At 62.1% G+C, this 15,956-nt stretch overlaps 1 protein-coding gene across 1 annotated transcript; it reads left to right on the top strand.

The window, feature by feature from the left end:
• Positions 1–79: 79 nt before the first annotated feature.
• On the top strand, positions 80–15,819 carry GBA2 (glucosylceramidase beta 2). The gene is made up of 17 exons (XM_048503589.1): positions 80–399; positions 499–590; positions 750–865; positions 975–1,193; positions 2,428–2,667; positions 4,924–5,026; positions 5,105–5,258; positions 8,898–9,023; positions 9,488–9,663; positions 9,780–9,884; positions 10,877–10,984; positions 11,357–11,508; positions 11,802–11,908; positions 14,242–14,384; positions 14,479–14,594; positions 14,766–14,957; positions 15,051–15,819. The coding sequence occupies exons 1-17, from the start codon at positions 221–223 to the stop codon at positions 15,267–15,269; spliced, it is 2,547 nt and encodes an 848-aa protein (XP_048359546.1). The 5' UTR covers positions 80–220; the 3' UTR covers positions 15,270–15,819.
• Positions 15,820–15,956: the final 137 nt, after the last annotated feature.

The following is a 15,956-nucleotide window of genomic DNA, read 5'->3' as shown; positions in this document are numbered from 1 at the left end:
TTCGGCTGCGCCCGTCAGGCCAGGCCAGGCCCCGCCCCTCCCCGCCCCCCGCCGCTGCTGCCGCTGCTGCTGCTGCCTGGCCGGCCGGGGACGCGGCGGTTGCGTTGGCGGCGCTGGGCTGACGACGCGCAGGGCTGACACGCAGGCTGCGGCGTCTCGTGTGAACAGGGGGCGGGCGCGCCGGGCGGCGGCGGCGGCGGGGGGGGGGCGGGGGCGCGCGATGTGTGCGTCGGGGGGGTCGCTGATGGGGGGCTACGAGGGCCGGGCGGAGGGTCGCGGGCTGCCGGCCTTCGGGTGGCGCCTCTGCCTGGCCCACCAGTTCGCCGAGAAGAGGAAGCCCTTCCGAGCCGGGGACGTCTCCGCCAGCGACGTCTTCAAGCACCTGGGCCTGGCCCTGCGGTGAGCGCGCGCTCTGTGCATGCTCAGAGGCACCCGGGCGCGGGTGGGGCGCGGAGGGGCGGTCGGCGAGAGCCCCACCTTTCTCTCCCTCCGTTGCAGGTACGCCAGGTGGTGGTACCGCAAGACGCGCGTGGAGAAGAGGCGCCCGGTCATCGACCCCTTCAACCCGGAGCCCCTCCGGCAGGTCTACGGTCAGCCTCGATCCGGGTCGCGGGTGGGGGGTGGGGGAGGGGATGCTGCCGCCGCCGCCGCCGCCGGGGAGGGCAGACTGGCGGGGGCGGGGGGGGGGAGGGAGACATGCTAACCGGCCCTCTGGCCTCCCCGCCCCGCCTTTGCTTCCTTGTCCGCAGGCTGCCCGCTGGGGGGGTTCGGGGGCGGCACCATCACGCGCGGCTGGCAGGGCCACTTCTGCCGCTGGCAGCTGAACCCGGGCATCTACCACTACCAGGCGGTGGTCGCCGACCAGGTGGGTGGGGGTGGGGCGGAGGCGGGGGGGGCGGCGAGGGGTCCGGCGGGGGGGGGTGCTCCTCCTCTCTGACCCGGCGCTCCTCTCCCCCCCCCCCCGCCGGGTCCAGTTCACCGTCTGCCTGCGCCGGAAAGGCCGGACCGTGTACCAGCAGGTGCTGTCGGTGGAGCGGCCGGGCAGCCTGCAGGGCTGGAACTGGGGCTTCTGCGGCCACTACGCCTTCTACCACGCCCTCTACCCGCGGGCCTGGACCGTCTACCAGCTGCCCGGCCAGGAGGTGGTGCTGACTTGCCGGCAGGTAGTGCCCATCATCCCCCACGAGTACCAGGTAAGCCGGGGCTGCCAGCCGGCCTGGCTTGCTCTCTCCTCCCCCTCCTCTGGCGGGCGCTCTCCAGGAAAGAGGGCTGGGCTGGGCAGCTGCTCCCTACAGGGCCCTGGGGCTGGCTCTGCCACCTGCCCACTCTGCTTAGTAAGGAGTCCGCAGCAGGAAGGACGGGAATTGTGGCCTGGAGCGGCTCACGGCCTGGCCTGTTATTCTCTGAAGTCCCGTGCGGAAGCCGGCCTCCGGCACCTGGAGGGCAGCCAAGCCGCTCTGGCTCCCTGGAAGGCTGCCCACGTACCTGCCTGAAGGCCACGGATCTGCTTGGCTTGGCATCTTTTTTGCGGGGCTAAGCAACAGAGCTCTGCTGTCAGGCCCCGGACGGCTGCCCTGCAGAGGCTCACTGGGCAGGCCTCGCCCGCCTTCCAAGGGGTGATGGACCCCCCCCCCTCCGAGTCTGAGTCGAGGCCCTGAGCAGAGGTGGAACAAACTGGTCCGTGGTGGCGGAGGCCGGGCGTGGCTGCCCGTGTCCCAGAGTTCTTGCGGCAGCTGCGCTTGCAGTTTTGTTTATGGCCGCTCAGCAGGCGGACGTTCCGCTCTGGGCTTCGGGTGCTGCGGCACGACAACAGCACCTGTTCACACCTTAGCAGCCTGGAGTTGCAGAAGAGTCCAGCGCTGGCCTTTGGGCTGACTGCTCTCATACCGCACACACCTGAGGAGGGCGTGGTGGGAGAGAAAGTCTCACTGTAGGGAGGAAGCATTTTGTGTTCATGGTGGGGGTGGAAAGTCCTCCCGTCACAGCCCTGCAGGGTTTTCAAGGCAAGAGTTGGGGGGGGCACGGGGGGGGGGGTTGCCGTTGCCAGCCTCTGCTCAGCGGCCCTGATGTTCCTGGGAGGTCTCCCGTTCAAATACTGTTCAGGGCCAGTCCTGCTGAGATCTTGAGTGCGGAGGAGGGGCTTGCAGTTGGCTTCGTTTCTTCTCCATACGTTCCTCTAATCAGGAATCAGGGCAGGTGTTGGTTTCTTCTAAACAACAGCAAGAATAACCTGACACCAGAAGTGAATAGAAAAGACTTGGGATGCGTGGCGGAAACACCACCAGCAGGGCATCTGTCTGGAGCCCGGCTGGCTGCTCCCAACCGCCTGTTGTGCTGCCCACGGCCTCTCGTGGCGTGGCCCGTAACCATGAGCCTGCCCTCGTCCCTGACCGCTGGCCCTGCCTTCTCTCGCTGCCCTGTCCCCAGGATACCAGCCTGCCCGTGGGGGCCTTCGTCTGGGAGGTGGAGAACAACGGCAGCGAGGACCTGGAGGTCTCCATCATGTTCACCTTTCAGAATGGCATGGAGGCCAAGGAGGACCGAGCCGGGGGCCACTGGAACGAGCCCTTCAGCCAGGAGAGGGACGGCTGCTGTGTCCGGGGCGTGCTGCTCCACCACTGCCTCCCGGTCAACTCCTACACTCTGGCTATCTCCGCCCGGGAGAAGGTACGGGGGGGGGGGGGGGGGCAGGCTGGGGCAGGTGGGGACCGCAGCCCCTGGGCTGGGCTGAGGAGCCTCTGCGTCCCATCCCCCCCCAAGCATTGTGGGTCAGGCGAAGAGACCTGCGCTCAGGTGTGGGGTCGGCTGAGGGGTGACAGTGAACAGGGTGCCTTTTTGCGGGGAGGACAGTCTCCTCTCTCGCTTCAGGGCCTGGAACGTCATTTCTCCCCTTCCAGCATTTTTATCTTCTGTACTCCAGACTGGGGGGGGGGGGGTCATGCCACAAGCATCCCAGGCAGAAGGGGGGTTTTTTCCTGGGTCTCTAACTGCTTGGCCACCTGGCCTCTCTGGTCCAAAACTCTCTGGAGCAGCCGTTCAGACCTCTCTCCTGGGTCAGCCAGGCTGACAGTCCAGGGCAGGGGTATGCAACCTGCGGCTCTCCAGATGTTCATGGGCTACAATTCCCATCTGCCCCGCTGGCAGGGGTGTAGATCCGCATGGGCATCCTGAAGAAGCTCCAGGTTGAGCTGGCCCAGAGGCATTCTTCTGCTGCTGCTGCTGCTTCTTCCCCACGGTGGGGGAGCCACCCAAAGGAGCTGGTGCAGAAAACTCCTCCGGCTCCACTCCAGCAGCAGGGAAGTCCAGGCGTGAGGGGCGGCCGCTGAGGAGCTCCTGCCTCCTCCTGCTCAGGACCTCAGCAGTTCAAGCTGGAAGTGGAGGCTCCCTTGCTGGATCGGGACCCAGGCGCAGTGGCAGGCTGCTTGCGGCCAGGGGGGAAGAGGCGTCTCCCTTGTTTCTGGTCATGCGGTGCAATACGTGTTCTAGTTGGTTCTCGAATTTTTCCCTTTCGTGACTGAAAGGTGTTGGGGAGGTTTCTTGACACCGTGGCCTTTGAGAGGTCAAGGATCTCGTGTCAGAGGGCTGGGAGCGGATTCACGGGAGGCTTTGGGCACCTCTGGAAAACCAGCCATGCCAGTGGTGTGGCTGCCCTTCCTCTGCATCGATGGCCTCTATGCAAAAGGGTTGCTCTGACAGCCTGTGGTAGCTGTTCTGCACGCGTCAGTGCTGAGTGTGCCCCAACAAGCAGGCCTGAGGGTGCTTCATGTAGCCGTGCCCTGTGGGGCGTCAGTGGGAAATGTCTCCCAGTACTCTCAAGGACGCTCTGGAGAACTGAGCTGGCTAAAGCGGGTGATCTCGGCAGGAGTCTCTTTGGGGAAATGGGAGTCATGAGGAATCATTTGTGGCCACGCTTGGTCTACCCAGTTGCATTTTTTTATTTAGTTGGCTGTTGTTGGGAAACAGTTCCGAGCTAACTGTTTGCGGGAACACACGATGTCCCAGGATATGTGCTTGCCATAAGCCTGCTTTGTTTGCATTTTTGTCCTTGGCTATTAAGACTCCTTGTGATAAAGTCTCAAAGCACGTGACAGTGAGTTGGGCCCATCTGGAGCTGGGAGAAGCTGAAATATTCAGTTGCCAAGCTGGGAAAATCTTAGCCCAGTGAAATCTGTGACCAGACTCTTCTGAACTGAGGACCTGGTCTATGGGGCGGGGTGTGTGGGGGGGCTTATCTGCCCGTTGTGTGTCCTTGCCCCCCACCCCGCACACCAGATCCTCAGTCCAGAAGAGTCTGATCACAGCTTTCAGTGGGCTAAGATTTTCCCAGCTTGGCAGCTTAATATTCATGACAAAACTGGCCATTGTGGAAACGGACTGGGAGGGGGGCAGTCCCCTGCCAGAGGAGGGAAGGAGTTTGTGAGCCGCTTTGAGACTCCGTGCAGTGGAGAAACGAGGGGTATAAATCCGGGCTCCTCTTCTTCATGCCAGGCAGGGTTCCTGGGCAAGAGAGCTTCTCTGGGGGGTCTGCAGCAGGAGGGCCCCCAGCAAGACTCTTGCTCGATCTTGAGGCTCTCCCGAGAAGGGAGGAGGGCACCAGAGCATGAAGCTGTGCTTGGGGGGGTGGGCTGTGGCTCGGTTGCCCTTTCTGGTTCTTGGCCTGGTTTCCGTGTGGACAGCAGCTGAGGAGGAATCAGGCCAAGGCCTCCTTCTGCCCAGAGGAGATGGACGGGCTCCGTCCTCCTGACACGTCTCAGTCTTTCTTTCATGGCCTTTTATTCTCTGCCTGGCGTGGCAGGCTGGAAGAGGGGGCTGCCTGGGGGCGGGTCTGCTCTTGTTTCCTCAGCTGCCCGCCTGCACGCGTGTGGAAGTGCGGTCTCTGTCCACAGGCAGGAGTTCATCTGTTGCTCTCGCTCCCATCTCTAGGTGGGCACCACAGTTACCCACTGGACAACGTTCAACCCTGCTGGCACTGGGCAAGAAGTGTGGCATGACCTCCTGGCAGATGGCAAGCTGGCATCCCCACCAGGTGAGCTGCCGTGTCCCAAAGGCCCGTGCCCAGGGACCCGGCGGCTCAGATCTGTGATTGGCACATTCTGTCTGGCAGGGGAAAGCACGCCTACAGAGAAGGGGGAGGCCTGCGCGGCAGCTGTGTGTGCCAGCTGCACGGTGCCAGCCCATGGGCGAGGGACGCTGGAGTTCGGCTTGGCCTGGGACATGCCTCGTGTTCGCTTTGGATCCAAAGAGCGGGAGCACCACAGGTGAGTCGGAGCCGCCCGTGGCTCTGCCCTTTTCTGCCGCTGCCTCAAGTGCTCCACACCTGTGCATGTCTCCCCCCCACCTCCCGCCCCCCAGCAAGGCCCTTGTTGGAGTCTTGCCCCGTGAGGCCGGGGGTCTGAGTGGGGGCCCTGAGCTGGGGGTTTATGCAGACTTCTGGGGTGGATCCAGCTGGCTTTTTTGCCTCTGAGCACCCACTCCCCCCAAAGTGTGGTGCTGAGGATTGTGGCCTGCACCTCTGTGTCCCGCCTGACCCTTTTCCCCAGACAGGGCGGGGAGTGTCCCCTGCAACCCCGGAGGCTGGCCTGTGTCCGGGCTGGGTCGAGGCCTTGTGGGAGGGAGCCCCACCCACTCACTTTGGTGCTCTGCCAGGGAGAGCCTTCCTGTGCTTTCTCTTCTGGCAGCTGGCCTCCACCCCCACCCACCCCCCGTCTGCTCTGCCTTGGACTGGTCTGAGGGGAGGCTCCCCTCCTGCTCTGGCTGCCATTGGGTGTGCTTCTGCCAGCAGTGCCAAGCCAGTGCATTGCCAAAGGCTTTCACAGCCCAAATCAGACCCCCGCCCCATGGCCCTGCTCAGAGCAAGCTGGGCACAATCCACTGATTCCTCAGCCCCACCCATTCTGCAGGGCTGAGCTCCTGTGTGTTGGCCCCTGCTAGGCATTTGGGGGCCCCAAGCCATTCCAGCCCCCCTGCCTCTGATCCTGGTGGGGCAGCAGTCCGCCCTCTCTGGAAGAACCGAGGCCACTAGAAGGAGCCGGCAGAATGGTCCCCCTCTCCCCAGACCACGTGGCAGAGAGACACAAAGTTCCTTCCACAACCCTGGTGGTCCCATTGGCTGCTGCTGCTGCTGTCAGCTGTGGCTCTCTGCTGGGGAAGATGCCAGCCCCTCTTCCAGGTGCCGGAAAAAGGAACAAGCAAGAAATCTGAGTCACCCACCAAGGAAGGAGAGCGCAGCACAACCAAACACAAGTCTTGGGAGCCTTACAGACTGGGGTGGGGTGGGGAAGGAGGTATTATTGAAACAACAGCCCCCCCCCCCGCCCTTCATGCACACTAGGCGGTTTGCTGTTCTTCAGGGACTCTCCTGGGGGAGGGCTGGCGCAGGGCTGGCTGGCTCCGGGACTCTGCATTCCCATATCAGCTGAGTGCTGCCGCCCTTCTCTGCCAGCAAAGGGAGGGGCCGCTGGGTGCGGCTGGCCAGCCCTCCCCTTTGCTCCAGCTGCGTGGCTTGACCCTTGTGGGGAAGGGCGTTTCTCCCGCCACCCCCACCCCGTGGCAACATGGTTGCCTGGTGCATTCGTCCCTCTCCCTCACTCTCCAGATATAAGTATAGGTGAGGACAGGAAGGGAAGGGAATCCACGCAGAATGTGTCCTTCCAGGCTGGAGTCCCAAGAGGGCAGCAGAGGGTCATTCCCCCCCCCCCGCCCCCTGCTCCCCAAACACACACACACACACACACACAGAGAGAGAGAGAGAGAGAGAGAGAGAGCACAGAGGCTTGGCTTTGCTCGTCCCCTGGCCCTCCCAGTCTGCTGGCTCTCAAGCAGAGCCGGTGACCGTCTGAACTGCATCCAAGCCAGAGGCCCAGAGCAGAGGACCCTTGCCCCACTAACCATGGGGGGAGGGGGGAAATCAGCAATGCCAGCCCCGCCCACTGAGCCACGAGTCTGGCCACTCCTCCGGCAGCTGCCGCCTGCGTGACAAACTTGGAAGAATCCTTCCTCAGAGAATGTCCCCGAGGGGGCTCTTTGTTATCTTTGGGACTTCTTGGCTTCGTGGGGGTGGGCCCGCTTTCTGGGCACAGCAGGAGGGGGGGGGATGCCATCTGCCCCCAGCCATAAAAGCCAAGGTGTGTCTCATGAAACGGTCTCCTCCTGCTAGATGTGTCCCATGAAAAGCTGTAAAAAGCCTGGGTAAAAAGGAACACTTTGGTCTGGCACCTAGAAGGTGGTGAGGGGGGCACCAGGTGAGCTTCAAGGGGGTGCCACCCCAGAGAGATCCCTGTCTGCCGTCCCCTCTGCAGGGCTGAGGAAGGGCTTCTGAGCTGGCAGGTGGGCAGGCGGGCTGCCCGGCCCCTCCCTACTCAGCAGCAGCTCCTCTTCCAGAGGACAGTTTTCTGAGAAGTTCTGGCGGGTTTTATCCTGTTATTCGGTGTTTCGTTGGGAGGCAAAATAAAATTGATTCAGCTCATCCATTTATTGAAGCTTCTGAAAGAAATCTGTGTCCCTTTCCTCTAAAAACTGATTACAATTAAATTCCAAGCTTGTGATGAGGTTTCCTCAGCTGAGGCAGGGCGGACCCAATGGTTGGGTCCCAGCGAGAGCGTCTGTCACGTGCACCCCTCATTGGTATTTGGAAATGTTGCTGCCAATCCTCCAAATGACAGATCAGAGAGAAAAGGCCGGGACTCGCCTTCCCCCCTCCCCACCTTTGTCTGCCTGCTCAGAAGCAAAGAGGGGGAGGCCGAGGAGGCCCCTGCCCTGCCGCAGCACTGGCAGCCAGGCCTTTGGGCAGGCCTTGCCCTTTGCCCCCCCCTCCTCCTCCTCCGCTGCCTCCCAGCAGCTTCTGATTCCTCCCCTTTTGTTCCCACCTGGGGCATCTGCCCCCTGCTTCCCGCCTCGTGCTCCTTCAGGTCCTGGGGAGGCTGAAACATGCTGCAGCCACCCCTCTTTCTCCCCTCGCCTCCTCTCTTTCCTCCCGGGCAGAGGCTAAACCAGGGGTATGGAACCTGCAGCTCTCCAGATGTTCAGGAACTACAATTCCCATCAGCCCCTACCAGCATGGCCAGTTGGCCATGCTGACAGAGGCTGATGGGAATTGTAGTTCCTGAACATCTGGAGAGCCGCAGGTTCCCTACCCCTGGGCTAAACCAAACTGGGTAGTTCCTACCAGCACCCCCACTCAGTGGCGCAGGAGGTTAAGAACTCGTGTATCTAATCTGGAGGAACCGGGTTTGATTCCCAGCTCTGCCGCCTGAGCTGTGGAGGCTTATCTGGGGGATTCAGATTGGCCTGTGCACTCCCACACACGCCAGCTGGGTGACCTTGGGCTAGTCACAGCTTCTCGGAGCTCTCTCAGCCCCACCCACCTCACAGGGTGTTTGTTGTGAGGGGGGAAGGGCAAGGAGATTGTCAGCCCCTTTGAGTCTCCTGCAGGACAGAAAGGGGGGATATCAATTCAAACTCTTCTTCTTCTTCTTCTTCTTCTTCTTCATGTATCTCTCCTGCGGGGCGGGGGGGGTACTCGTGCACCCCACACTCCACACCTGCCTTGTCATCTCCAGTCCCCTGTTCCACTCCCACCACTGGCAGATGGGCACTCAGTCACACGCCCATGGATTTGGCGAGTTGGCCCTCTCCGCAACTGCCCTTCAGACAGCAAGACCAGCTCCATGCTGAGTTCTTCGCTTCCTACGTGCGTGGGCATTCTTGTCCTCCTCTGGACTTCCTCCAAAGGGAGATCTCTTACCTCGCCTTCTTCTCCCCGCCTTCAGCCCTCAGCCCGGTGGAGTGGTGGGGTGATGGGTGAGGCCTCCTTCCCCTGGGTGGGGCTTCCCCCAGCCAGCAGCAGCCGCCCCTCCCAGCACCCAGCTCGGTGGCTCATGTTGTTCTCTGCTCTGCAGGCGATACACTCGGTTCTTTGGCAGCAGCGGGGATGCCGGCCCAGCCCTCTCCCACTACCTGCTTACGCACTACGAGGAGTGGGAGGAGAAGATTGAGGCCTGGCAGAGACCCATCTTGGAGGACAGGTACTACTGCGGCCCCTCTGAGTGGCCCCCTTTTGCCCGCCAGCCTGTGGGAGGGGGTCAAAGCTGGAGGGAGTCAGTAGCTGCTATCTGGACAGCTCCCCGTGCAGCTCTGTGTTGGACCTAGTGTGCTGCTTGACCGGGGGGGCGGGGGGGCGGGTTCTGTGTGTGCAGCAAGGGCCCCCTCCCGTGGCTTGGCCAAGACTCTTGGCCAAGACTCCCTTTGCAGCCCCTCTTTCTTTGGGTTTCAAGGGGCTAAACCCCAGCAGTTTGGACCCCCCCCCCTCCACGCACACATCTGCTTTCTTAACTCTGTCCAAGAGTCTTTGTTTAACTGAGCAGGCAGACACTGCAGAGGTGCCCCCCCCCCCATCCATGGCAGAAGGCACAGTCCCCAGGAGAAGGAGCTGCGGGGCGGGGCACTTCCAGGACAGGATGACTTGCGAGTGCCTCTCTTGCCCCTCCAGCAAGCTGCCCCCGTGGTACAAGTCAGCCCTCTTCAACGAGCTGTACTTCCTGGCCGACGGAGGGACCGTGTGGCTTCACCTGCTGCCGGAGGACATGGCTTCCCTGGGTACCAGCCCAGGCCTCTCCCAGTACCTTCCGCTCCTGCAGGAGTACGGCAGGTTTGCCTACCTGGAAGGTAAATAGTGGAGCGGCAGGCTGGCTGGCCCAGCTCAGACCTGGTGGGGGCAGCCCAGAGAAGGGCCAGTGGAGCTGCTGACCGCACTCCCCCCCCTTTCCTCTGCTGCTCCTCAGGCCAAGAGTACCGGATGTACAACACCTACGACGTCCATTTCTACGCCTCCTTTGCTCTCGCCATGCTGTGGCCCAAGCTGGAGCTCAGCCTGCAGTATGACATGGGTGGGTAAGCGCAGGTCTGCCCGGGGCACGGGCTGGGGCGTGGGAGGAGCCCACAAAACCTGTGCTGCTGGGGCCCCGCCCCAAAAGTGAGTGGCAGGGAGACTCCAGCCACACGAGCCCCAGAGCAATAAGCCGGAGCAACTTCCGACCACCGAGCATCCATTGAGAGAGATGAGGGGCAGAGGGTTAGCAAAGGGTCAGTTTCTGCCTCTGGGCGGCCTTCCTCCTCCTGCCCAGTCTGTCCACTTAGAAGCTGAGCTGTCCCCATTCTCCTGGCGCATCAAGAGCTGTTTCCTGGGCTCCTTGTCGAAGGACGGAGAGGCTCTTGTTTCTGCCTGTCCTGACTGGTGCCCTCGTGGCGGAGGAGCCCCAGGCCCAGGAGGCTGCATTCTGGTTCCTCTTTCCTTTCTCAGAAGCTCCGTTGTCTCCAGGGTTCTCTGAGCACTTTGCTTGTCCCCACAAAGCAAGGCTGCTTCCCTTCCGCACTGCCCCGTTTAGCCTGGTCCCCAGACGCCCCAGGCTCTGCTGCCTGCGCAGCATTTCTCCCTGCCCCATCCTGGCCACCCCAGAGTAAGTGGGGCAGGGCCTGTTCCCTGGGTATCCAGCCTCCCCTTGGCCTCCCTCAGCAGCAGCCCCCCCGTTCTTCACACACTCAGACGCCCCTTCGCTGCCAGCCCTTCGTTGGTGCCTTCATCCCTTGGGCCTCTTTGGGCCTGGCCCTGACATCTCGGGCTCCGGTTGCTTTGGGTGGCAGCAGAGGGTGTGGGCCTGGCCCCTGGGCTGACCTGACATGGGGCTCTGGTGCCGCCGCCGTCGCCACCTCGCTTCTGCCAAGCCGGCCTCCGCGCAGTCCTCCCTCGGGCCCAGCCAGAAGGTGCCAGTGGGTGGGCAGCAGAGTGCCAGCTGGGGTGGGGGCTCCCTGCAGTCTTGGCGGCTTCCCCAGGAGGAAGGTCCCTCCTGGCCGCTGACGCTTTCCTCCTTGTGCTTCACAGCCGCTGCCGTGCTGAACGAGGACCCGCAGCCCCGGTTGTACCTGATGCACGGGCAGATGGCCCAGGTCAAGCCGTGCAACATCGTGCCTCATGACATCGGGGACCCAGGTGAGGCTGTGTGTGCGGAGTCCTTGCGCAGCACCGTGCGCCCCGCGCCCCCAGCGCTCCAGCAGGCGTGGCTTGCGACTCCCAGCATCCCTGCTAAGGAGGCTTTGGAGCCAAAGCACAGAGGAGAGTCGAGGGTTCGGCCCCGCTCGGCTCCTTGTTTCAGGAGGAGCCCTTCCCGGGCACTGGGGTCCTGCCAGGATCCTCCCTCGCTGCTGCGCAGTCAGACTCCCTCTGAAACCTCAGCCTCGCATGAGCCACTGTTTGCCGCCTGAGATGTGGTCCCGGCCGGTGTCAGCTGCGTGGCCTGGCCCCTGGGGGGAGGGCTGCAGCGGGCAAGAGGCCCTCGCTCTGACCCTTTGCTTCCGTTGCCAGAAGATGAGCCGTGGCAGCGAGTCAACGCCTACTGCATCCACAACACGGCAGACTGGAAGGACCTGAACCTGAAGTTTGTGCTGCAGGTCTTTCGGAACTACCACCTCATGCGGGACTCCGCCTACCTGCAGGACATGTGGCCCATCTGCCAGGTAGGGCTGGGCAGAGGCTGGTGCAGAAACACCCGGAGCTGCCTCTGGGAGACCGAAACCCACCGGCTGGCTCAGCCCCCCCCCCCCCCCCGCAAGGTCCCCCTCAGTCCGCCCTTGCCTGCTCCCAGGGGCAGTGGCGGCTTTCCAGGGTCTCGGGCAGAAAGGAGAGTGTTTCCCTCCACCTCCTGCCTGGTCCTCCTGGCTGAAGATGCTGCTGGGGACTGACCCCCAGACCGCCTGCGCACTGAGCCAAGCCTGCCCCCCTGAGCCCAGCCCCGTCTCTCTCCGCACAGGCCGTGATGGAGTCCGAACTCCGGTTTGACACAGATGGGGACGGCCTGATCGAGAACTCTGGCTTTGCGGACCAGACGTACGATGCCTGGGTTGTGACGGGCGCCAGGTGAGGGAAGGGGCTGACTCTGCGCCCTTGAAGCCCCCGGCTGGTTGGCTGTCCTCAGGGCCTGCCCGTCTCGGGCCTGCGGCAGTTCGGCCCCAAGCTCTGGGTTTCCTCAGTTGGAGCAGAGCTCTCGCCCTGCAGCACTCACCTGCCTGCCCACCTGTGTCGCTCCCATCCAGGATCTCCTCTTGGCCTTTGCTGGGTAGACCAGGTGATGGGATTGAGTCCGACGCTGTAATGGCCAGAACTGGGGCCCTTTCCCCCCAAAGAGGCCAAGGCCCTTCAGTGGACTGGCTGCCCGAGCAGTGGGGTTGGGTGATGTGCCTGGTGCCCGCCAACATTCCTCATTATGTTCTAAGTGCCCCCCCCCCAATGGCAAATGGTGGCTGAGGTGGATTCTGGTGGCTCCCCGGAGCAATCAGAGACGCCAGGGGGGTCTGGCCAAGAGTGATGTGCTGATGGGGCCCGGGGGGGGGGGTCCCAAGGGGGGGACAGTGTTCCCTCCTGGCAAAGAGGCTGCTGCTGTGACTTGCCCTGAGACCCCGGGCAGTGAGAGGGCCCTCCTGCAGCCCCACCCCCCACCCCCGAAGGGTCTGGCTTCATCTCAGAACCCCCAGCTGCATGCGACCCATCTCCCTGCTGGCCTGGCCCTGCCTCGGGGCACCACAAGGGGCTGCCAGTGCCCCAGGAACTGGGGCCTCGTGCAGCGGAGGGGCCTGTCCAGGAGTCGCGTGGGGCTCCTCTTCCCCAGAGATGTGGACAGACTGGCCACAGTGGATGGAGCCTGCTCTGTTGTCCAGGGGAAGGGGGGTTTGCCTTCTCCTGGAAGAGGGCAGAGCTTGGGGGGGGGGGGTGTCAGTTGGCTGTGGTGAGCTCTGTGCTGTGCTGTCTCGCCTGCTCCTTGGAGAGTGTGTGTGTGTGTTCATGTGTGTGGAGCAGACAAGCTCGCCACTCTCTCTGGGAAGCGCCTCACCATTCCAGCTGTGGGTGGTGGAAGGGGGCCGGCACCGACTTTCCCTCCAACCTTTCAACTGTTTCTTGTGGGTCTTGTGCCCGTTGGCAAAGATGCACCCTGGCCGGGGCAGACGGGACGGGCACGGCATCATCCGGTCTGGGGAAGAGCTCTAGGGAATCTGCAGTTTTCCCTGCTGTCTTGTGTCTGAGGCTATTGAGGATATTAATTCCTGCAGTCCTCCTATGGATTAAAAACTGGTTGAGAAACAGGAAGCAAAGGGTGGGTGTAAATGGGAAGTTCTCACAATGGAGAGATGTAGGGAGTGGTGTACCCCAAGGATCCGTTTTGGGACCCGTGCTCTTTAACCTATTCATAAATGACCTGGAAGTAGGGGTGGGTAGCGTGGTGGCCAAGTTTGCGGATGATACCAAATTAGGTAGGGTGGTGAGAAACACAAAGGATTGCGAAGAGCTCCAAGCGGACCTTGATAAATTAGGTGAGTGGGCTCAGAAATGGCAAATGCAGTTCAATGTAGCAAAATGTAAAGTGATGCACATAGGGGCAAAAAAATCCAAACTTCACATACTGCGCTACAGGGGTCGGTGCCTATCAGTCACAGGCCAGGAAAGGGATTTGGGCATCTTAGTTGATAGTTCCATGGGAATGTCAACTCAATGCATGGCAGCGGTGAAAAAGGCAAACTCTATGCTGGGGATAATTAGGAAAGGAATTGAGAATAAAACTGCAAAGATTGTCATGCCCTTATATATAAAGCCATTGTAGATGCGACCGCGACTTGGAGTCCTGTAGTGTTCAGGTTCTGAGTGCATACGCACACATCTCAAAAAAAGGATATTGAGGAGATAGAAAAAGTGCAGAGAAGGGCAAGGAGGATGATTGAGGGACTGGAGCACCTTCCCTATGAGGAGAGGCTGCAGCGTTTGGGACTCTTTAGTTTGGAGAGGAGGCGGCTGAGGGGGGATATGATTGAAGTCTACGAAATGGACCGTGCTGCTTACAGCTGCTGCTGACACACAGATTGGAGCTCCAGAGCTTTTAGTGCAACCCACTGTGGTGCCTCAAGCCAAAGGCAGCACACTTCTGTGCTCCTGCAACCAGCTCCTCCTCCTATGGGGTGGCTTCATAAAGTGTGGCCCCATGAAGGCCCTGCTCTGTCCCCCCCCCCCCCCCGCCCTCATTTGCCTTTCCAGAGCATTTCCTGCAAGCCGTTCTCTCTGCATGGCTCAGGAGGGAGGCGCTGAGGCAAGCTTGACCCCTTTGTCGTTCCTGCCTGAGGGTGTCTGGGCGTGCGTGCGTGCGTGCGTGTGGGTGGGCGGTCTTTCTCTCTGCCTGTCTGGAGCCACCTCCTTTACGTTGGCAGTGCCTACTGTGGGGGCCTGTGGCTGGCAGCTGTCTGCATGATGTGTCGGATGGCCGAGGTGCTGGGCGAGGACGAGGTGCAGCAGAAGTATGCGGCCATCCTGGCTAAGGGCACGGAGGCCTTTGAGAGGCTTCTCTGGAACGGTAGGTCTCAGCTGGGGGTGGGGAGGGCAGGTGTGGCAGGTGTGGCTGGAGGCCGCCCTCTCACGGGCTCTCCTTCTCCCTCCCCCCACGCCAGGGAAATATTACAACTACGACAGCAGCAAGATGGCCTCCTCCAGCAGCGTCATGTCAGATCAGCTGGCTGGGCAGTGGTTCCTCCGGGCGTGCGGCCTGGGCGAGGGGACATCGGAGGTGAGGGGTGGGGCGTCTTCACGCTGGAGCGGCTCTGGGTCCCCTGCTGGAGGGAGGGAGGGGGTCTTAATGGGGGGAGGAGCAGGGGCGTTGCGGAGTATCCCCCCATGCAAGCTGGCTCCCGTTTGGGCGGAGCAGGTCAGCATCCCTCCCTCCCTCCCCCCCCGGCAGGTTTTCCCGCGGGACCACGTGCTGAGTGCTCTGAAGACCATCTTTGAAATGAACGTCATGGGCTTCTCGCAGGGGACGATGGGAGCCGTGAACGGCATGCGGCCTTCTGGGGTGCCGGACACCTCCAGCGTTCAATCCGACGAAGTGTGGGTCGGGGTGGTGTATGCGTTAGCTGCCACTATGATCCAGGAGGTGGGTCTGGGGTAGACAGGAGCTGTGGGGCAGGTTGGGGTGCCCCCTGGACAGGGCGGGACGGATGGTGACTGTCTTTCTTGCCCGCCACAGGGCCTGGTGGAAGAGGGCTTCCACACAGCCGAGGGCTGCTACCGTACCGTGTGGGAGCAGCTCGGCATGGCCTTCCAGACCCCCGAGGCCTACTGCCAGAAGAAGCTCTTCCGCTCCCTGGCCTACATGCGTCCGCTCAGCATCTGGAGCATGCAGCTGGCTCTGGAGCGCAGGGCTGCGCGGGCGGCCTCTGCCCCAGTCAACAGTGCCAACTCCTGAGTCGGGGGTGCGGCCCTGTTCGGGGAGTCGTTTCATCCGCTGCCCGCGCACTCTGCTGAGGGCATGCAAAGCGTATCTGGAGCACAGCAGCCGGGACAGCAGCTGTGGGTTCTGGCCCCCTCCCCTTCCGGCCCACCTGGCTGCCAGCTGCCTGACTCAAGGGGGGGCTCTTCCACTCGGCCTGCTGCATGACGGTCTGTTTCCTGCCTGTTGTGCTGTTTGTCTGAGGAGGGAAGAGGGGGGCCACGGGGGGGGGGGGGCTGCTGCCTGGCTGGCCAACCTCAGGAGAAGGAGCTCGTGTGTATGAAGGATCTCTGAATTGCCCACTGCCTTCAGCTTCTCCCTTCGGTTGCTTTTGTTTCTCTCCTCCCCGCAAAACAGCCCTATGTGAGGAGTGGGGGGGGGGGGGGTTCTGCTGCACCCAATGCTCCCCTTCGCCCTTTGGTTTGCACACGGTGTCAATCAAGCCCTGTACAATCTGGTTCGCTCTCTCGTTCTTTTTAGATGTGAGGTTGATTTGAATTAAAATAAAGGAACAAGTGGTGAAGGAGCTGCTTCTCTGTGTGTCTGTCTGTGTGTCTGTGTGTGTGTGTGTGGCTGGCTGGCTGGCTGGCTGGCTGGCTGGCTGGCTGGCTGGCTGGCTGGCTGGCTGGCTGGCGGGTGCTGTGCCCAGGACCGGCTTCGCCC

This window comes from Sphaerodactylus townsendi, linkage group LG07, assembly GCF_021028975.2.
Source record: "Sphaerodactylus townsendi isolate TG3544 linkage group LG07, MPM_Stown_v2.3, whole genome shotgun sequence".
In the NCBI taxonomy this organism is placed as follows: domain Eukaryota; kingdom Metazoa; phylum Chordata; class Lepidosauria; order Squamata; family Sphaerodactylidae; genus Sphaerodactylus; species Sphaerodactylus townsendi.
The sequence above is the reverse complement of the archived record's forward strand: the minus strand, read 5'-3'. Positions and strand labels throughout refer to the sequence as shown.